Raw genomic sequence first — 14,988 nt, forward strand, 5'->3', positions numbered from 1 at the left:
CTTAAGCCATAGATAATGCAGCTCTTGGGGAGTTCCCCGAACATGGCGGACTGGCGCCCCCTGGCGGCCCCCCGGTCCCAGCTTCCCCTGGTGGTTCTGGCCTGCCCTGCTGTGGATCCGGACCGGGTTCCAGTGCTCAAGCTCCTCTAGACTGACAGTGTTTGCGGGGATGTGGTGGACAAAGACCGGGACGTCCGTTCGCCATCGAAAAGGAGGTCGCCATGAAAACACTCCGGGTCTCAGTGTATGATGGATGGAGGGCGTAGCTATGGCGACGTGTGATGTGACCCACTCACCAGCTAATTACGACAATAACCTGTGAGTGTTCTGTGGCGGGTGTTTATCGCTGGAGGTCAGAGGTCAGCCCGGCCCCGGGGGAGCGGCTGAACGCTCCTTGATTGTTTTTCAAAACATTCATGAGTCATTCCTGAGGCTTGGACCCGGAGAGGACGCATCCAAATTCACGAGCAGGTCCGACAGAAGGGCCGCCTGTAGCCGCTTCTTATTGGTTCCTGGACGACAGGTCGGGACTCTATTATTGATGCCGAGCTTCGACAGGCCGCTATCGTGGCCGCACGCACAAACGCACATTCCTGAAGCACCGCGTCTCCTGCCATCAGCTTCCTACATTTTTCATTGGATCCTGTTCCTTTCTCTTGTTAGATACATGGAAACATCCTGACGGGAGTCCCTCGCCGCCACGCCGAAGTGTTCCTCTCCACCTCTTCAGACCACCATCCACTGGATATCACCCCAAAGTCCTCCAATTTGACAGGACCTGCCGCTGAGAGGACGCCAACCCCTGTGCTCCCTGCAGCAGCGCAGCGATGCCCACCTTCGTCCTTCACCTTTAGCCGCAAAGGTCGGCTGACCGTGGTAAGGACGATTCCCGAGCAGCTGTCGCCACGGCAACACAAAATTGGGTAAGAATCTTAAAAAAAAAGGGAAACGTGCGGAAATCAATCTGGAAAAATAGCAAAATGGACGAATAAACAAATAAAAACATGACAACATGCAGGATATTAGCTAAATGAAATGACTGACCTCAATCGGACAACTGAGCTCAATGAGCAAACTGATCTGATGGAGGAAACTAAATAAATTAGCTAACTTTGCAAATTGAGCTAATTTATCTACATTAGCTTTCTAATCTAAATGAACTAACTGAGCAATCTAAGCTAACTGATCTAAATCAGCCAACTGAGCTAAATGATCGAATTGAACTAACTTGTCTGAATGAGCTACCTGAGCTAAATGAGCAAACTTCAAGTTCAAAATCAAATCGTGTTTGAACCAAACACTGAGATAAGTCGTCCAACGGGAACTCATCAGCATCCTTCGAGCATCTAGGGGGTGGAGGGGAATATCCAGACCCTTTTCTGCTGAATAATTGACAAGAAGGTTGGGGGAGTCCAGGGGGGGGTCTTCCACTTCCTGCACAAATGGCAGGAACAGGAGGTTACAGGCAGAAACTCCAGCAGCTTTTGAAATATTCAGGGGCTGAAGGTGTCTGACACTTGTCCTGTCCTCCCAGCCCTCTCCTGTCTCTGAAAACCCTGCCTGGGACGCCGGATCTCCAGATCCCTATCCATGTCTTCCAAGTTCTCTGAGAATATTGCAACCCCAAAGGTTCATCAGTGTGTTTGCTAAAGTTCAAGCGAAGCATTTTCTGCAGAAGGAAAACATTCACTGGTGCACGCGTCTGTGTGTGCGTGCCTGCAGGTCAAAGGTCAGCCTTTCTGCTGGTAAATGTCATCAGCCAGCGAGGGCAGTTTGTTTTTATGAGCTGACATTTCCACGGGTAACGAGCTATGGGTGTTAATGTGTGTGTGTATATCCATGTGTGTATGTTGGGGGGTGATTTCCACTCCTGCTGACCCCCCCCCCCCTTCTCCTCTGACAGCCTGATTTAAACCCACCAGCAGCAGACAACCCCAGAGTAACCCGCAGGAGTAAATCCAGCAAAGCCCACAGCCGACCACAACGACCTGGACCTTCCAGACGGGCTGGGGCCGGCGGACACGGTCGGGAGGAGACTCCAACCTGCGGGGAGAAGGTATGAAACACGATCCGGCAGAGAATGCTTCCAGCTGGAAAGGGGCAAAAAGCCAAGAAAAAAGCTGTAATCGATTTGATAATTGACCAAAAATAACCTGAAATGTCCATTATTGTGATCATTAAAGTAGATCCAGGCTGCCATCACACAGGTTAGAAGTCTTTTTATCTTCTATCATCTTTTTATGCATAAAAAAAAATGGACACTCAGCTCATTTTAAAGACCGGCGGGCTTCATCTAGAGGCCGCTCGCAGCAAATGCAGAAGGAAAGCTTGATTCCGGCTCATCGCTGCCCTCCAGGGGCGCAAAGATAAAGTCTTCGATTAGAATCCATCGCTGCTTCCTCTGCAGGCCTTCTGTGCTCTGATCTGCTGACTCTAACGTCCCTCACATGGCGGAGGAAAAGCCATAATAATCAGCCGTTTGTTTTACTTCACGTTACAGTGAACATTTGCAGACAGAACACGGAGAGGCATTTTCATGCCGAAGTGAACGTGATCTGGTTTGGGATGGCTGGATTCTCGTCTGTCATCTTCAAGTTTAAGGTGATTTTTTTTTTTTTCTTGTTAAACCGCTAATAGCAGATTCAGAGCCGTCGATTGGTTCCTGGTTTTTAGCAGAACCAGCATCATCCAGGATAGTCTCAGAGACCACAAAATTACCTTTCTTCTCATGAATAAAATAGACTTTTATTTAGTATTTATTAAAATTTCTCCCAAAACTGAAAAGCACCAAAGCGGTGATGGTTAAAAATCCCTTGAAGTAAAACACAGTTGAAGTTCTAAACTTCTCCACGAGCTAAAACAGAAGTTAGGGTTCGAAATAAAGCGACTCCAGAAAAGAATGTGTCTTTGGCCATAGAAGGAAAAGTGAGCCCGAATGGTAGAAACTAAACGACCAGGAAACATCGGTTCATAACGCAGAAGGTCCCAGGGTCACTTCCTGCTCCGCAGCCCTACATCTCGTCTGCGTGTGCAGGTTTGGCGGCGTCCACGCCACCTCTGCCACTGGACGCGGGCACTCCCAACGCCTGAGGCTTGGTCTGTCCTCCAACGGCGTCGGAACTGTTTCCTGATTGGCTCCTGACCAGCGGCGCCGTGCCAGGATCTTCTGGCTCCAATGGAGGTTCTGCAGGCCCGTCAGGAAGCCCCGATTGGCTGAGCTCAGAGGGCGGCGACCATGAATTGGACATGCCCACCGGGGAATCCACGTCCCCCGGAGCTCCGGCCAGGTCAGTCAAGATGTTTCTGGAAATTACTGGAAGAGATCGGAAACTGGTGATCAGTTAGCATGCATGGCAAGCTTTGAATCTGTTATGCACAGTGAGTGCTGATGCTATGTTAGCATGCACGTCGAGCTGTGGTGATCTGGTAGTGTGCACAGGTCCTTTGGCGATCATTTAGCGTGCACGGCGAGCTGCGGTCTTCTTTTAGCGTGCACGGGTCTGGGCCCACTGACCTCCGATGGGTCTGTAATCATCGTCCAGCGTGGCGTCGCGCCTGAAGGGACTGAAACTAGGGAGGATGATCAGACCCAGAGACACCAGGATGATCTGAGGACAGACACACACACACTTCATTGTCTGACTGATTAAGACCAACTTATTGTAATGCACGCACACACACGCACGCACACACACATGCACAAACACACAAGTACCAGGAGGCAGGTGCTGGTCTGGGCTCCTTTGCTGACCGTCTGCTTGATAAGGGACTGAAGGCGTCTCAGCTGAGTCAGCAGGGACCTGTACACATCATACGGTTGCCATGGTTACAGACACAATATTTCTTAGACCATCAGTATCTTCCTGGTCGGTCACCTCCCTCTGATTGGCTGTTCCACACCAGAGGGCTGCAGTGCCACGTGTTGGTACAGTTACACCCCCTGGGCACTAGAGGGCGCCCCGGCCCAAAGTAGATTTTTGTCTTAAAATTTGTGGCTGTTCATCATCGAGTGAGGAAGGAGGGAATAAATAAACGTCCTCTTTCTTTCAATCTGAACCAATTCTTCTGGCCAAAGGAGAAACCGCTGGTTTCGAGGAACCTTCCGATTGGCTCAGACACCAGCGAGCCAATCAGCAGCCCTCCAATCAGCAGACTCCAGCCCCGCATCAGTCCAGTAGAGGGCGCTGCGCTCTTACATGTTGTGTTTCTCCAGCTGCTCCACCGTCCTCTGCAGCTCCTTGTTCTGAGCTGAGCAAGCAGCAGCCCTGCAGCACCCACACACACCCACACACACACACACACACTTTGAGTATGTAGGTGCCTCCCATGCACCCCCTGCCCCTGCCCTGCCCCCCAGCCCCGTCGAACCTGCTCTCCAGGCTGTCGATGTACTCCTTCCTGCGGCGCCGGCTATCCTGAGCAGACTGCTTGTTTCGGATCTTCCTGCGGACCTTCTTCAGGATCCTCTCCTCGGCCTGGGAAGAGAGATCGCCACGCAGCTGAGGACAGGCTCTCCTCCTCCTACCTTCCAACACTGCCCTGGACGTCCTTCACTGCCTTTCTCCAGACACCACATTCTGTCCTTGGGCCCGAGTACAGGACGCTCAGACTCAAGGTCCAGAATGTGGTGTCCTCTGGTTTGGAGAGTCCAAACAACCTCCTCACACACAGACGGCCCCTCCAGGAGAGCTCTTCCTCAGGTTCACCTTCACCTGGAGGACCAGGGACGCTCCTCTGAAAACAGCAACCACCACAGGTGGTTGGAGAGACAGAGAGACAGAGAGAGAGAGAGAGAGAGAGAGAGAGAGAGAGAGACACACACACACACACACACACACACACACACACACACACACACACACACACACACACACACACACACACACACACACACACACACACACACACACACACACACACACACACACACACACACACACACCTGCAGATCCATCCACCTACTGCTGACCTGGAGAGGTCATCAAGAAGGCCCAGGTGACATAAGCGCTTCTGCTTCCTCCTCAGGACACAGATCCATTCAACTGATCATGTTTCTCTTTACAAGTCACATTGGACCTCCAGAGGAGCTCAGATTCACAGACCTTGGTGAGGGGCAGGTTGCTGGGCAGGGACACGCCCTCCTGGTTCAGCAGTTTCTGCTCCTCCTCCGTCAGTTGGAGGTCCGGGCACATCTGTGAAGAAGAAGGAGAGTCAAGCAGACGTCCACCCTGATGGAGTCACGGTGACCTGCAGATGCGCTCACCAGGTCGGGCCCCGTGGGCAGGGCGGGGGCCCCGACGGCCGGGATGAGCGGCAGCTCGCTGACGATGCAGGAGTCGGAAAGCAGAAGGTTGGAGCTCCACTCATCTGCGGGGAGGAGAGGAGTTCCTCGGTCACCGGCGCGTCCAAAACGCCACCCACTGCTCAGCGGCCAGCAGTAGCCGAATGCGGCCTCACCCAGCTCGATGGAGATGACGTCCACGGTCTGCTGCTCCGCCTTCAGCCCGCTGAGGTCGTACACCACCTGGTAGACGGTAGGCGGTGCCGGCGCTGCGGCGGAGACATCCTGGACGGCCGGCTCCTCTGAGACCCCGCCGTCGCTCTCCGATGAAGACGAGGAGGGGTCGGCGGAGGGCACGCTGGGAAACACCTCGTTAGGGTCCACGGTATGGAGGTGGTCTTCGGACCCGCTGTCGCTCAGCGTCTGAGGGCACATGACAGCAGCCCGTCACACGCCTGACAGGTGAGCCAGACAACCGCGGTGCCTTCAGGGACCATCCGGTCGGATTGGGCCGGTCTGAACACTGACATGGACCCTGGTTGGCTCGAAGCAAGCATCTCCCCCTCTGTGGAGATGTTCTGGTAGACCACCATGGCAGGAGGTTTACTACTCTGATGTTTATGATGGGATGGTGAAAAGATCTCATGAGCGTCAGTGTGGACTCACACACTCGGGGTTTCCCGCCCAGTCCTGCATAGGCGTCTCGGAGTTCCTGAACAGCAGCTGGGAGAAGGTGGCGTCCAGCGTCCAGCTGTCCCCCGCCGCGCAGCCGCCATCGCTGGCAAACAGCTCGCCACTCTCTGCGTCCATGACCTGGCCTGCAGGGCGGGGTCAAAGGTCGCACACTCACTGGAATGTGTCAATCTTCTCACCACGCAAGGGAAGGACGAGATGCAGGAGGACCTCTCTGCATTCTGTGTCAGGAGAACAGAAGACGTCACAAATCTACATGATCTTCAACCTGAAGAAGCTGTTTGCTTTATTATTCTTCAGCTCGGAGTCGGTCACGTGACACCACGGACAAACAAAGAGGTTGGTGTGTGAGTGTCAACCAGGAAACGTACTTGTCAAAGAGAAAGTCAACATGAGCACGCACACACACACACACACACAGAGGAAACAAGCACGGAGGAGGATGTCCTGGTATGCGCGCACACACACACACACACACACACACACACACACACACACACACACACACACACACACACGCTTGTTGAACGTGTCCGACACTTTAAGAGCAGAATCTATTCATGTTATGCCGTGAACGCCCTCTCCTCTACGGAACCGTCTCTACTCCTCCAGACCCTGGTCCACCTCGGTTCCGGTCCAGGACACGGTTCGAACACAAACACGGTTCGTTCTGCAGTTTTCAATCACTCACTGATCATCGATCCGAGGAGATTGACGCGTCAACGGTTGCCGATCACTGGCTGTCGTTCGTCCGTAAATCTACCAGCCTGCCTCCACGTAGTACTCCAGAGTACCCCGAGTACTCGGATACTTCTCCGCCCTCCCGCCTCACTCACCTGTCCGTTCCCCCGCCGCTGCGGGCCGGGTCGGTACCGAAGGAACCGCCGCTTCCAGCTGAGCTGGAGAGACCTGCCCGTCCACTTCCGCCTTCGCTTCTTCTTCGACGCATGTTGACCGTCGTGACGAGCCGGACCACAGCGCCACCGTGTGGACAGATGCGGAACTGCAGCCAGAACACGCCGAAAATACAGTCGACATATACATATTTTTTTATAAAAAGGTTTTCTTTTCAAGCGAACCACGAATAAGAGAGAGGCAATATGAACCTCCAGTAGGCTGGCACAGAATGACCACTGAAAGTGAATGCCATTTCCAGATGTGAGGGGATATTTTTGTTATCAGAACTTATAAAAAGAGACATATATCTATATTCTTTCTGTTACCAAGGGGTGCCACCCGCTCCTCACAGCAAGAAGGTCCGTGGTCCTGTGATGGACCGGTCCAGGATAAGCCCTCGGCTGTGACCCCATCGGCCGGAGCTTCCCCTATGTGACGTCACAGCTGCAGCTGTCACACAATGACTCCCCCCTTCACAACAACCTGCTTCCCCTGTGTGCCATCACCGAGTGTGCGAGGGAACCTGTTGACATCCCGGCTCCCCCACCAACTGACATCACACAGCCCCTTGTCCCATGTCAAAGCCCCCCCGCCGCCCGTGGAGTCACATGAGTCCAGGAAGGTCTCCTATAAAAGTCCCTCCCCCCGAGCCCTGACAGGAAATAGCCGGCCACCCCTGGACCCGATCCATGTTTTCTCGTGAAGATGCCGATCCTCCATCTGGGCTACATCGTCGGTAATCTGGTCAACATGGCCACCTGCCGGATCATCTCCGCTCCCCTCCCCAAGAGAAAGGAATGGGAAAAGCCCCCCCTTTTGCGGACAGTGGCAGCGGCTCGGACCTGCTGCGTCCTGATGTGCATGTGTCCGGACTGCGATGTTCCCGATCCGAGTCCCGATGTGGACCTCCGTGACGAGGAGACGGTGACCGAGCTGTACGAGTCCCTCAAGCACAACGAAAACTTGGCTCTGTATGGGATGTTCGGAGGAGCCGGTTTCATCGCAGGTTTTACCTCCTCGCTCCTGATCATGTGTCCAAAGCTCCGAGCGGCCGTGTTCTTCGTCCCGCGAGCGCTGCTCACCCCCATCACCGTGATCCCGGGGCTCTGCGGCTTCACCATCCGGGGCCTCTCCGGGGGGCTCTACGCTGTGGCCAGCCGGCCCGCCGTCCGTGTTGTGGCTAAATATGGCGGCGTGGCTTTGGCCCTGCATTACGTCGCCAAAGTTGGACTCCCTTTAGTTGGACCGAAGCTATCATCCTCAGTGGGAGTCTTGGGCGCCCCCATGTCAGCAGTGTGGGACAGGTTCTCCCAGGTACGCCAACGGGTGGCCATCTACTTCAGTCCTCCATCGCCTCCAGATGCCGATACCCCGAACGGCCAATTTTCCCCGGAGAGGTCTGGGTCACATCCTGGAGCTGGCGCACCCCCTAAAAGGAAAGCCAAAACAGTTCGCTTCTTGACCCCGTCTTCTGACCAGGGTGCCGAGGGCCCCCCGAGGGGAGGGCCTGCCGCTCTTGACGGCTCCTCTACTCTTAAAACGGCGAAGGAGTACAGCCGCCTCGCCCTCAACAGCCTTCACAGCGGCTTCACGACCCTCTACCACAGGGGACCGCCTACCTGGACACAGAGGGGCGGGACAGCGACTGAAGACCCCCTGAGCGACGGGGAGGCCAGCTCCGACGAGGAGGAAAAGGCGGCCAGGACACAGTCACACTGAACGGGCATCTGCAAGACCGAAGATGGCCCCTCCGACCGGGAGGGGTCCACCTTCACCCCATACAGCACTGCTTTGGGCACACAGGGCCCGGCAACTCATCACAGTCAGGGATGTTGGAACATTGACCTGGACCTGTTGTGGTGCCTAAAACCTGCAAAAGGTTGACACCCTGCTGCCTGACGTCCAGACACTTTCAAAGACTCAAACCCGTTGTTTGTCTCTCACTAAATAAACCCCCAGGTCCTTCCATCACCTCCAGCCCTCTGGTGTATGATAAAACCAGAAAGGTCCGACAGGGATTTTGACCTTCCTCGAGGTGTTTGTGTCTCTCTTGCAGCCATTGGCAGGTTCTAGCAGTAAGACTCGCCCCTTCCAAGAGATGTGGCTGAAGCCGAGACCTGCAGATTCGACTGGAAGCCAGTTTTTCTCCAGGTACAACAGGGCGAGTCCATCAGAACCCACGGGGTTGTTCCATCTCCACAGGAGACTCCAGCAGCAGAAAACCCAATCCACACCAAGCAGGATTTCCTTTACATTTAAGTTCTGGAGGTTCCCAGTCATCCTGGTCATGGTGAATTGTATAGGAACTTTTGAACAAGAATGTAAATATCTTCAGGGAAGAATATGGATCAGTGGGATGATTGGACGTCAGGAGAAGGGAAGATCACCTAGACGGTGATTTGTATTTTTTTTTATCCTTGCCCAGGTCCTGATCTCCAGGATCTACAGGACTGTCTCAGAAAATTAGAATATTGTGATAAAGTTCTTTATCTTCTGTAATGCAATTACAAAAACAACACATGTCAAAAACACATGTCATACATTCTGGATTCATTACAAATCAACTGAAATATTGAAGCCTTTTAATTATTTTAATATTGCTGATTATGGCTTACATCTTAAGAAAACTCAAAAATTCTATCTCAAACTATTAGAATATCATGAAAAAGTTTTTTCAATTGCATTACAGAAGAGAAAGAACTTTATTACAATATTCTAATTTTCTGAGACGGTCCTGTATGTTGTCTCTGATCCTGACCTTCCGACCTTGAGACAGGAGCCCTTTGGCACCACTCAAAAAAGATAAAGATCTCCAGCATCATCACTTGCTTTTACTACTTTCTCAATGATCTGCAGAGTCTTATGTCTTCACATGTCTTCCATGGATTTAAACACTGAGAATGGTGATAATCATCACCATTTCAGGAGGTCCTTTGATGGCTTATAAGAATAAATAATCAACAATAATGAAAAATAAGGTGTTTCCATTGTGGGCCAAAGATGATCTACCAGATTTCACGGGAGAGAGTGATAGGAGGAGAGAGATGACTGACGCTTATCTGATCAGAACAAGACGTCCTAACTTGACGAACCTTCGAGAGATCAGAGGTTAACCTCGGAATTGAGTGGAATATCATAAACTGAGTGGCTCAGAAAAAGCTGGAAAAGTTAAGTCTGAAATGATACGGCCAATTTTCCATACCTACCCTTCAAAATAAAGCATCACATGTAACCTTTTAATCTGAACATTTGAAATTAATGCCGGTAAAAATCGCTGGAGATTTTTATTTGATTCATTCACATCTGGATCCAGATTTCAAGCCAAAGAAGCGCAATCCACATGCGCGGCGGTTTGGTTCGGCTTTTATTTTGAAAACCGGAAACGGTAAGTGTGACGTTACAAGGGAAACTTGACAGTCGATGTAAAAGTGGGATCAGCTGATGGGAACTGACTCACCGCTTCCCGGACCTCGCGTCAGCCCGACCGCCGGTCTCAGGAGCCTGAGCCCGGCCGGACACCGGCACCGAGGCCGAACCCTCCCGGACCGACGCCGGACCCTCTCGGATCGAACTTCCGCGGCACCGTGACCGACCCCTCCCAGACCGGAACCGGGATCCCACCGATCCAGGTAGGACCGGACGTTCATCGCCCATTGGTGGGTGAACTTCCGTCCGAGTTTTTAACTATGTTTACCGACCGAACGGTCGGTTTCGACGGAAAAGTTCGGTTGGATTGCCGTAAAACACGGTGTCGTGAGGCACAGACGCCTTCCTCCTCGGGTTCGGATTCCCGAAATACCTGGAATAGGGAAGCGGTTCCGGGTCACACTGATGGGGGTTCGGACGGTTTGCAGTCCAGTCGCCGATAATAATCGGTAATAATCGGTAATAGTCTTGATGTCTATCAAAACCTGTCAGAACATCAACCCCCCAGGACTCCCCACGACCCCCAGAACCCCCAGGACCCCCCGGACCCACGCGAGGGCTCCTCTGGGTCTCCAGTCTCCATCTTTGTGTCTCCATGGCTACAGTTTGTCGCCGGCCTTCCCGCCAAATCCAAGATGTCCGCCGGGAGCGGCGCCTCCGTGGACGCGGCGCCCGACCTGGCCGATGTCCCGGTGCTGGAGATCAAACTGGGCGTTCTGGTGGTCCTGTTCGCCGTCACCTTGCTGTTTGGCTCTGCCCCCCTATGCCTGGTGAGGGGGGCGGGCCCCTGCGCCGTGGAGTCAGGTGAGCCCGCGACCTTCGGGGGGGCCGGGGCCGGCCGACCCGAGTCGGCTGACCCGGCTCCGTGTGACAGGGACGCGACGCCGCCTCCTGAGCCTGATCAGCTGCTTCGCCGGGGGCGTCTTCCTGGCCACCTGCCTGCTGGACCTCCTGCCAGACTACCTTCAGGGCATCAGCGAGGCCTTCAGCAGCGCCGGCGTCACGGTAAGACACGCCACCCCCGCCGGTCACATGACCTCAGCCCGTCAGCGGTCACAGTGGGACTCCAGGCTGAGGCTCAGGAGAACACCTTCACTGCCAACACTCAGCTCCAACACCCGTTTGTTTGGCTATGTGTGTGTGTGTATGTGTTAATTGTGTTAATGTGTTATGTGTTAGTTTCTTCATGAGTGAACGAATAAACAGAACCACACACACCTGGGAACACACACACAAACAAACAGCCACGCACATTAAGAAACTCACTAAAGGAAACTTTACGCACACACACACACGCACACACACAAAGAAACTCACATCACGAAACCTTGCACACACTTGTGAATGCACATACACACATGAAGAAATGCACCTAAGGACACACTGCACACACCTGGGAACACACACAAACAACCACACACACACGAAGATAATAACCCAAAGGAAACTTTATGCACGCGCGCACACACACACACACACACACACACACACACACACACACACACACACACACACACACACATACACACACATACACACACACGAAGAAATTCACCAAAGGAAACTTTGCCCACACCTGGGAACACACGAACGAAAAAGCAACCACACAGAGAGAAACTCACCAAAGGAAACTGCGTGCACACACACACACACACACATACACACACAAAAAACTCACTCAACAAAACCTTTCACACACCTGGGAACACACACATTCACACAGTGTAACTCATCAAAGGAAACTTTGCACACACCTGGAAATACACACACACCACACAACACACACACACACAGAACTCCTGTAATGAGATCAATAAAGTATTATCTTATTATCTGACATACATACACAGTGATACACGGACATACACATTCACACAAACACATAAACACACACGAGCATGACCAAACATAAATACACACACAAGCAGACACACATACAAGCAGAAATATATGCACAAACAGACAAACACAAACAGAAACACATATGCACACATACAAACATGCAAACACACACGCCTGAGGACCCTGAGGACCAAGTCATAAACACACCTGAGGAAGCTTAGCAAGCACTTGGAAGCGCACACACACACACACACACACACACACACACACACACGTGGATACATTTAACGACTAACACACATGCACAAACACACACAATTGAAGTCCCTTGCCTGAGGAAATATAGCACACACCTGGGTGCATGTACACACACACACACACAAACACACGCCAGGGGATATACATTCACATGTGAGGACGTACAAACATACACCAGAGGACACTTAACACACACCTGGGAAAACACACACACAAACCTGGAAACACATATAGACAAATACAAACACGCACACACACATACACTTGAAGAAAGTCACCTGAGGAAATCTAACACACACCTGGGAACACACACACACTCACACACACACACATAAGTGCCAGGGGATATACACTCACACTTGAGGACGCACAAATACACACCTGAGGACACTTAGCACACACCTGAGAACACACAAACACCAACCTGACATGACATATAGACACACCCTCACTATGTTGCGCCCCGCTTTCCCCAGCTTCGATTCCCGCTGCCTGAGTTCATCATGGCGATGGGGTTCTTCCTGGTCCTGGTCCTGGAGCAGCTGGTGCTGGCCTTTAGGGACCAGCGCCCCCCCCAGGCGGGGGAGCGGCGTTCCCTGCTGGCGGAGGAGAGCGACTGCGAGCATCAGCGGCGGCGGCGTGGCTCAGACCCATGTGAGGAGGGGGGCTCGCATGGCGAGCCGAGCTCCCCGTCAGCGCTGCGGGCCTTCGTCCTGGTCCTGTCGCTGGCGCTGCACTCGGTCTTCGAGGGCCTGGCGGTGGGGCTCCTGCAGGAGGCGAGGGAGGTGTTGGAGCTTTGCCTGGGGCTTCTGCTCCACAAGAGCATCATCTCCTTCAGCCTGGTCTTCAAGCTGGCCAGGGGACGCCTGCGCCGCCGCGCCGTGGCAGGCTGCCTGCTGCTGTTCGCCGCCATGACGCCACTGGGCATCGGCCTGGGCGTTGGGCTCACGGAGAGCCGGGCGTCACCCGGGCACCGCTTGGCCCGCTGCACCCTGGAGGGTCTGGCCGCCGGCACCTTCATCTATATCACCTTCATGGAGATCCTGCCCCACGAGATGCGGCCCGCTGCCAACCGCATCCCCAAGGTGGCGGCGCTGCTCGCCGGCTTCGCCACCGTCACCGGCGTCCTGTTTATCAAACTGTAACCATGGCAACGTCCGGTTTTGAAACTCTCCGGGGAGTTGTCATTAATCAATGCCAAAGATTGAATTATTTATCACATCAAAGGGAAAGAAGAGGAGAATATTTAAAAAAAGGTAGGGACCATTATTAATCATCTAAGTGATTATTATTGATTGAACATCACCCGGAATCACAGCAGCTGCCCGCAGCTCTCCCGTCAGACCAACAGGGGACGCTGCCACGCCATCCCAACCGGCCAGATTAAGGATCAATACTCTCAGGAATGAGTGGGTTAGATGGAGAAAGTTGATTCGCCGTGGCAACCCCTGAAGGGAAAAGCCGAAAGAAGAAGAAGAAGAAGACTTTCAGGAATGAGTGGGTATTAGCTGATCATCTGTCAATCAATAACTGATATCTGTGGTCAGTAGTCATCATGGGGCCGCTGCTGATTCCCTGCTGTGAAGTGAAGCCCGAGTCCTGTGACCTTTGACCCCGGAGTCCCGTTCCGACGTGTCCAGCCGGCGCCCCTGGTGGCCTCGACCAGAAGTCCACCCGCTGCTGACCAAACCTAAAACCAGCAGAGGTCAGCGGAGGTCAGAGGAGCGGCTCCAGAAGACTTGGCATGGACTGCAAACCCGAGTGTACGGCCCGCAGACGCCACAGTCAGCGCACACCTCCGTGAAAACTCCCGCTCCTATCAGCTCCCAGGTCCTCCTCAAGCTGACCTTCAGACCAAGATCCAGATGTATTTTTGTAACTGGCACCATTTGGATTCTATTTTCTACACATGCAATTTAGGAAGTCCTGGAAACTTCCACTGGATCTCCTGACCATCATATAAATGTCATGAAATAAATGTTTATTTTCCGTCCGGACGAGGTCGGTCAGTGTCAGAGGTCCTTCCTGTTCTGTGGAGAAACAGTAAAGAATGGATCGAATTCTCAAGAGTTGAGTGTGTTCAGATTAGTCATTTATAAACCAATAAATGTTTCTTCAGTATTGAATCACTCTTCAGTCCTTCTTTCAGCTGCTCCTTCAGGGGTCTCCACAAGCCATCATCTGCCGACATCTTACCTGCTCCTCTGCATCCTCCTTTGTTACGCCAACTAACTTCCTGTCCTCTCTCGCTTTATCCGTTAGCCTTCTTTATGGTTTATGTCCAGACCTCCTGTCTGGCAGCTCCAACCCCAGCATCCTTCTACCCTGATATCCACCATCTCTGTTCATGTCCAACCATCTCAGTGTGACTTTATCTCCAGAACATCTACCATGCGCTGTCCCTCAGGAGAACTCATTCCTGATCCTCTCCAGCTTCCTCACTCCCAAAGAGGAACCTCCACATCTTCCGCTCTGCCTCCAGCTCCACCTCTGCTAATGATTTGATTATTAACTGTTTCTTTTTAATATGATTGAGTTTTACTTTTTGTAATTGATTCCTCTTTGCATTTGAATATTTGGACTAGTTTCCT

The 14,988-nt window shown here is 52.7% G+C and overlaps 2 protein-coding genes across 3 annotated transcripts; one reads left to right on the forward strand and one right to left on the reverse strand.

Annotated features, from left to right (window-relative positions):
- Nucleotides 1-2,719: 2,719 nt before the first annotated feature.
- On the reverse strand, nucleotides 2,720-6,913 carry creb3l4 (cAMP responsive element binding protein 3-like 4). 2 transcript variants are annotated; one of them, XM_086153916.1, is made up of 10 exons: nucleotides 6,811-6,913; nucleotides 5,948-6,195; nucleotides 5,458-5,704; nucleotides 5,264-5,367; nucleotides 5,103-5,192; nucleotides 4,369-4,475; nucleotides 4,197-4,265; nucleotides 3,716-3,800; nucleotides 3,515-3,608; nucleotides 2,720-3,313 (listed from the first exon to the last, which is right to left on the reverse strand). In XM_086153916.1, exons 2-10 carry the CDS (start codon nucleotides 6,089-6,091, stop codon nucleotides 3,012-3,014), a joined length of 1,242 nt encoding a protein of 413 aa, XP_086010042.1. In that variant the 5' UTR covers nucleotides 6,092-6,195; nucleotides 6,811-6,913; the 3' UTR covers nucleotides 2,720-3,011. The 2 variants fall into 2 exon arrangements, with proteins under 2 accessions (XP_086010042.1, XP_086010043.1); XM_086153917.1 differs by lacking the exon at nucleotides 6,811-6,913 and adding an exon at nucleotides 6,666-6,802.
- A 3,402-nt stretch (nucleotides 6,914-10,315) lies between these two features.
- slc39a3 (solute carrier family 39 member 3) lies at nucleotides 10,316-14,518 on the forward strand. The gene is made up of 4 exons (XM_086154448.1): nucleotides 10,316-10,500; nucleotides 10,903-11,101; nucleotides 11,172-11,302; nucleotides 12,874-14,518. The coding sequence occupies exons 2-4, from the start codon at nucleotides 10,933-10,935 to the stop codon at nucleotides 13,540-13,542; spliced, it is 969 nt and encodes a 322-aa protein (XP_086010574.1). The 5' UTR covers nucleotides 10,316-10,500; nucleotides 10,903-10,932; the 3' UTR covers nucleotides 13,543-14,518.
- The last annotated feature ends 470 nt before the right edge of the window (nucleotides 14,519-14,988 follow it).

This window comes from Fistularia commersonii, chromosome 10 (genome assembly GCF_037954325.1).
Source record: "Fistularia commersonii isolate RoL2024-O1a breed Wild chromosome 10, RoL_Fcom_v1.0, whole genome shotgun sequence".
Taxonomy (NCBI): domain Eukaryota; kingdom Metazoa; phylum Chordata; class Actinopteri; order Syngnathiformes; family Fistulariidae; genus Fistularia; species Fistularia commersonii.

Coding starts and splice junctions, on each gene's coding strand:
- creb3l4 (XM_086153916.1), bottom strand. CDS start 6,091: ATGGACGCAGAGAGTGGCGAGCTGTTTGCCAGCGATGGCGGCTGCGCG. Junction 3,801..4,196: donor CAGCTGGAGAAACACAACAT/GTAAGAGCGCAG, acceptor TGATGTGTACAG/GTCCCTGCTGACTCAGCTGA. Junction 3,314..3,514: donor TGATTACAGACCCATCGGAG/GTCAGTGGGCCC, acceptor GATCTCTTCCAG/TAATTTCCAGAAACATCTTG.
- slc39a3 (XM_086154448.1), top strand. CDS start 10,933: ATGTCCGCCGGGAGCGGCGCCTCCGTGGACGCGGCGCCCGACCTGGCC. Junction 11,102..11,171: donor CCCCTGCGCCGTGGAGTCAG/GTGAGCCCGCGA, acceptor TCCGTGTGACAG/GGACGCGACGCCGCCTCCTG. Junction 11,303..12,873: donor TCAGCAGCGCCGGCGTCACG/GTAAGACACGCC, acceptor CGCTTTCCCCAG/CTTCGATTCCCGCTGCCTGA.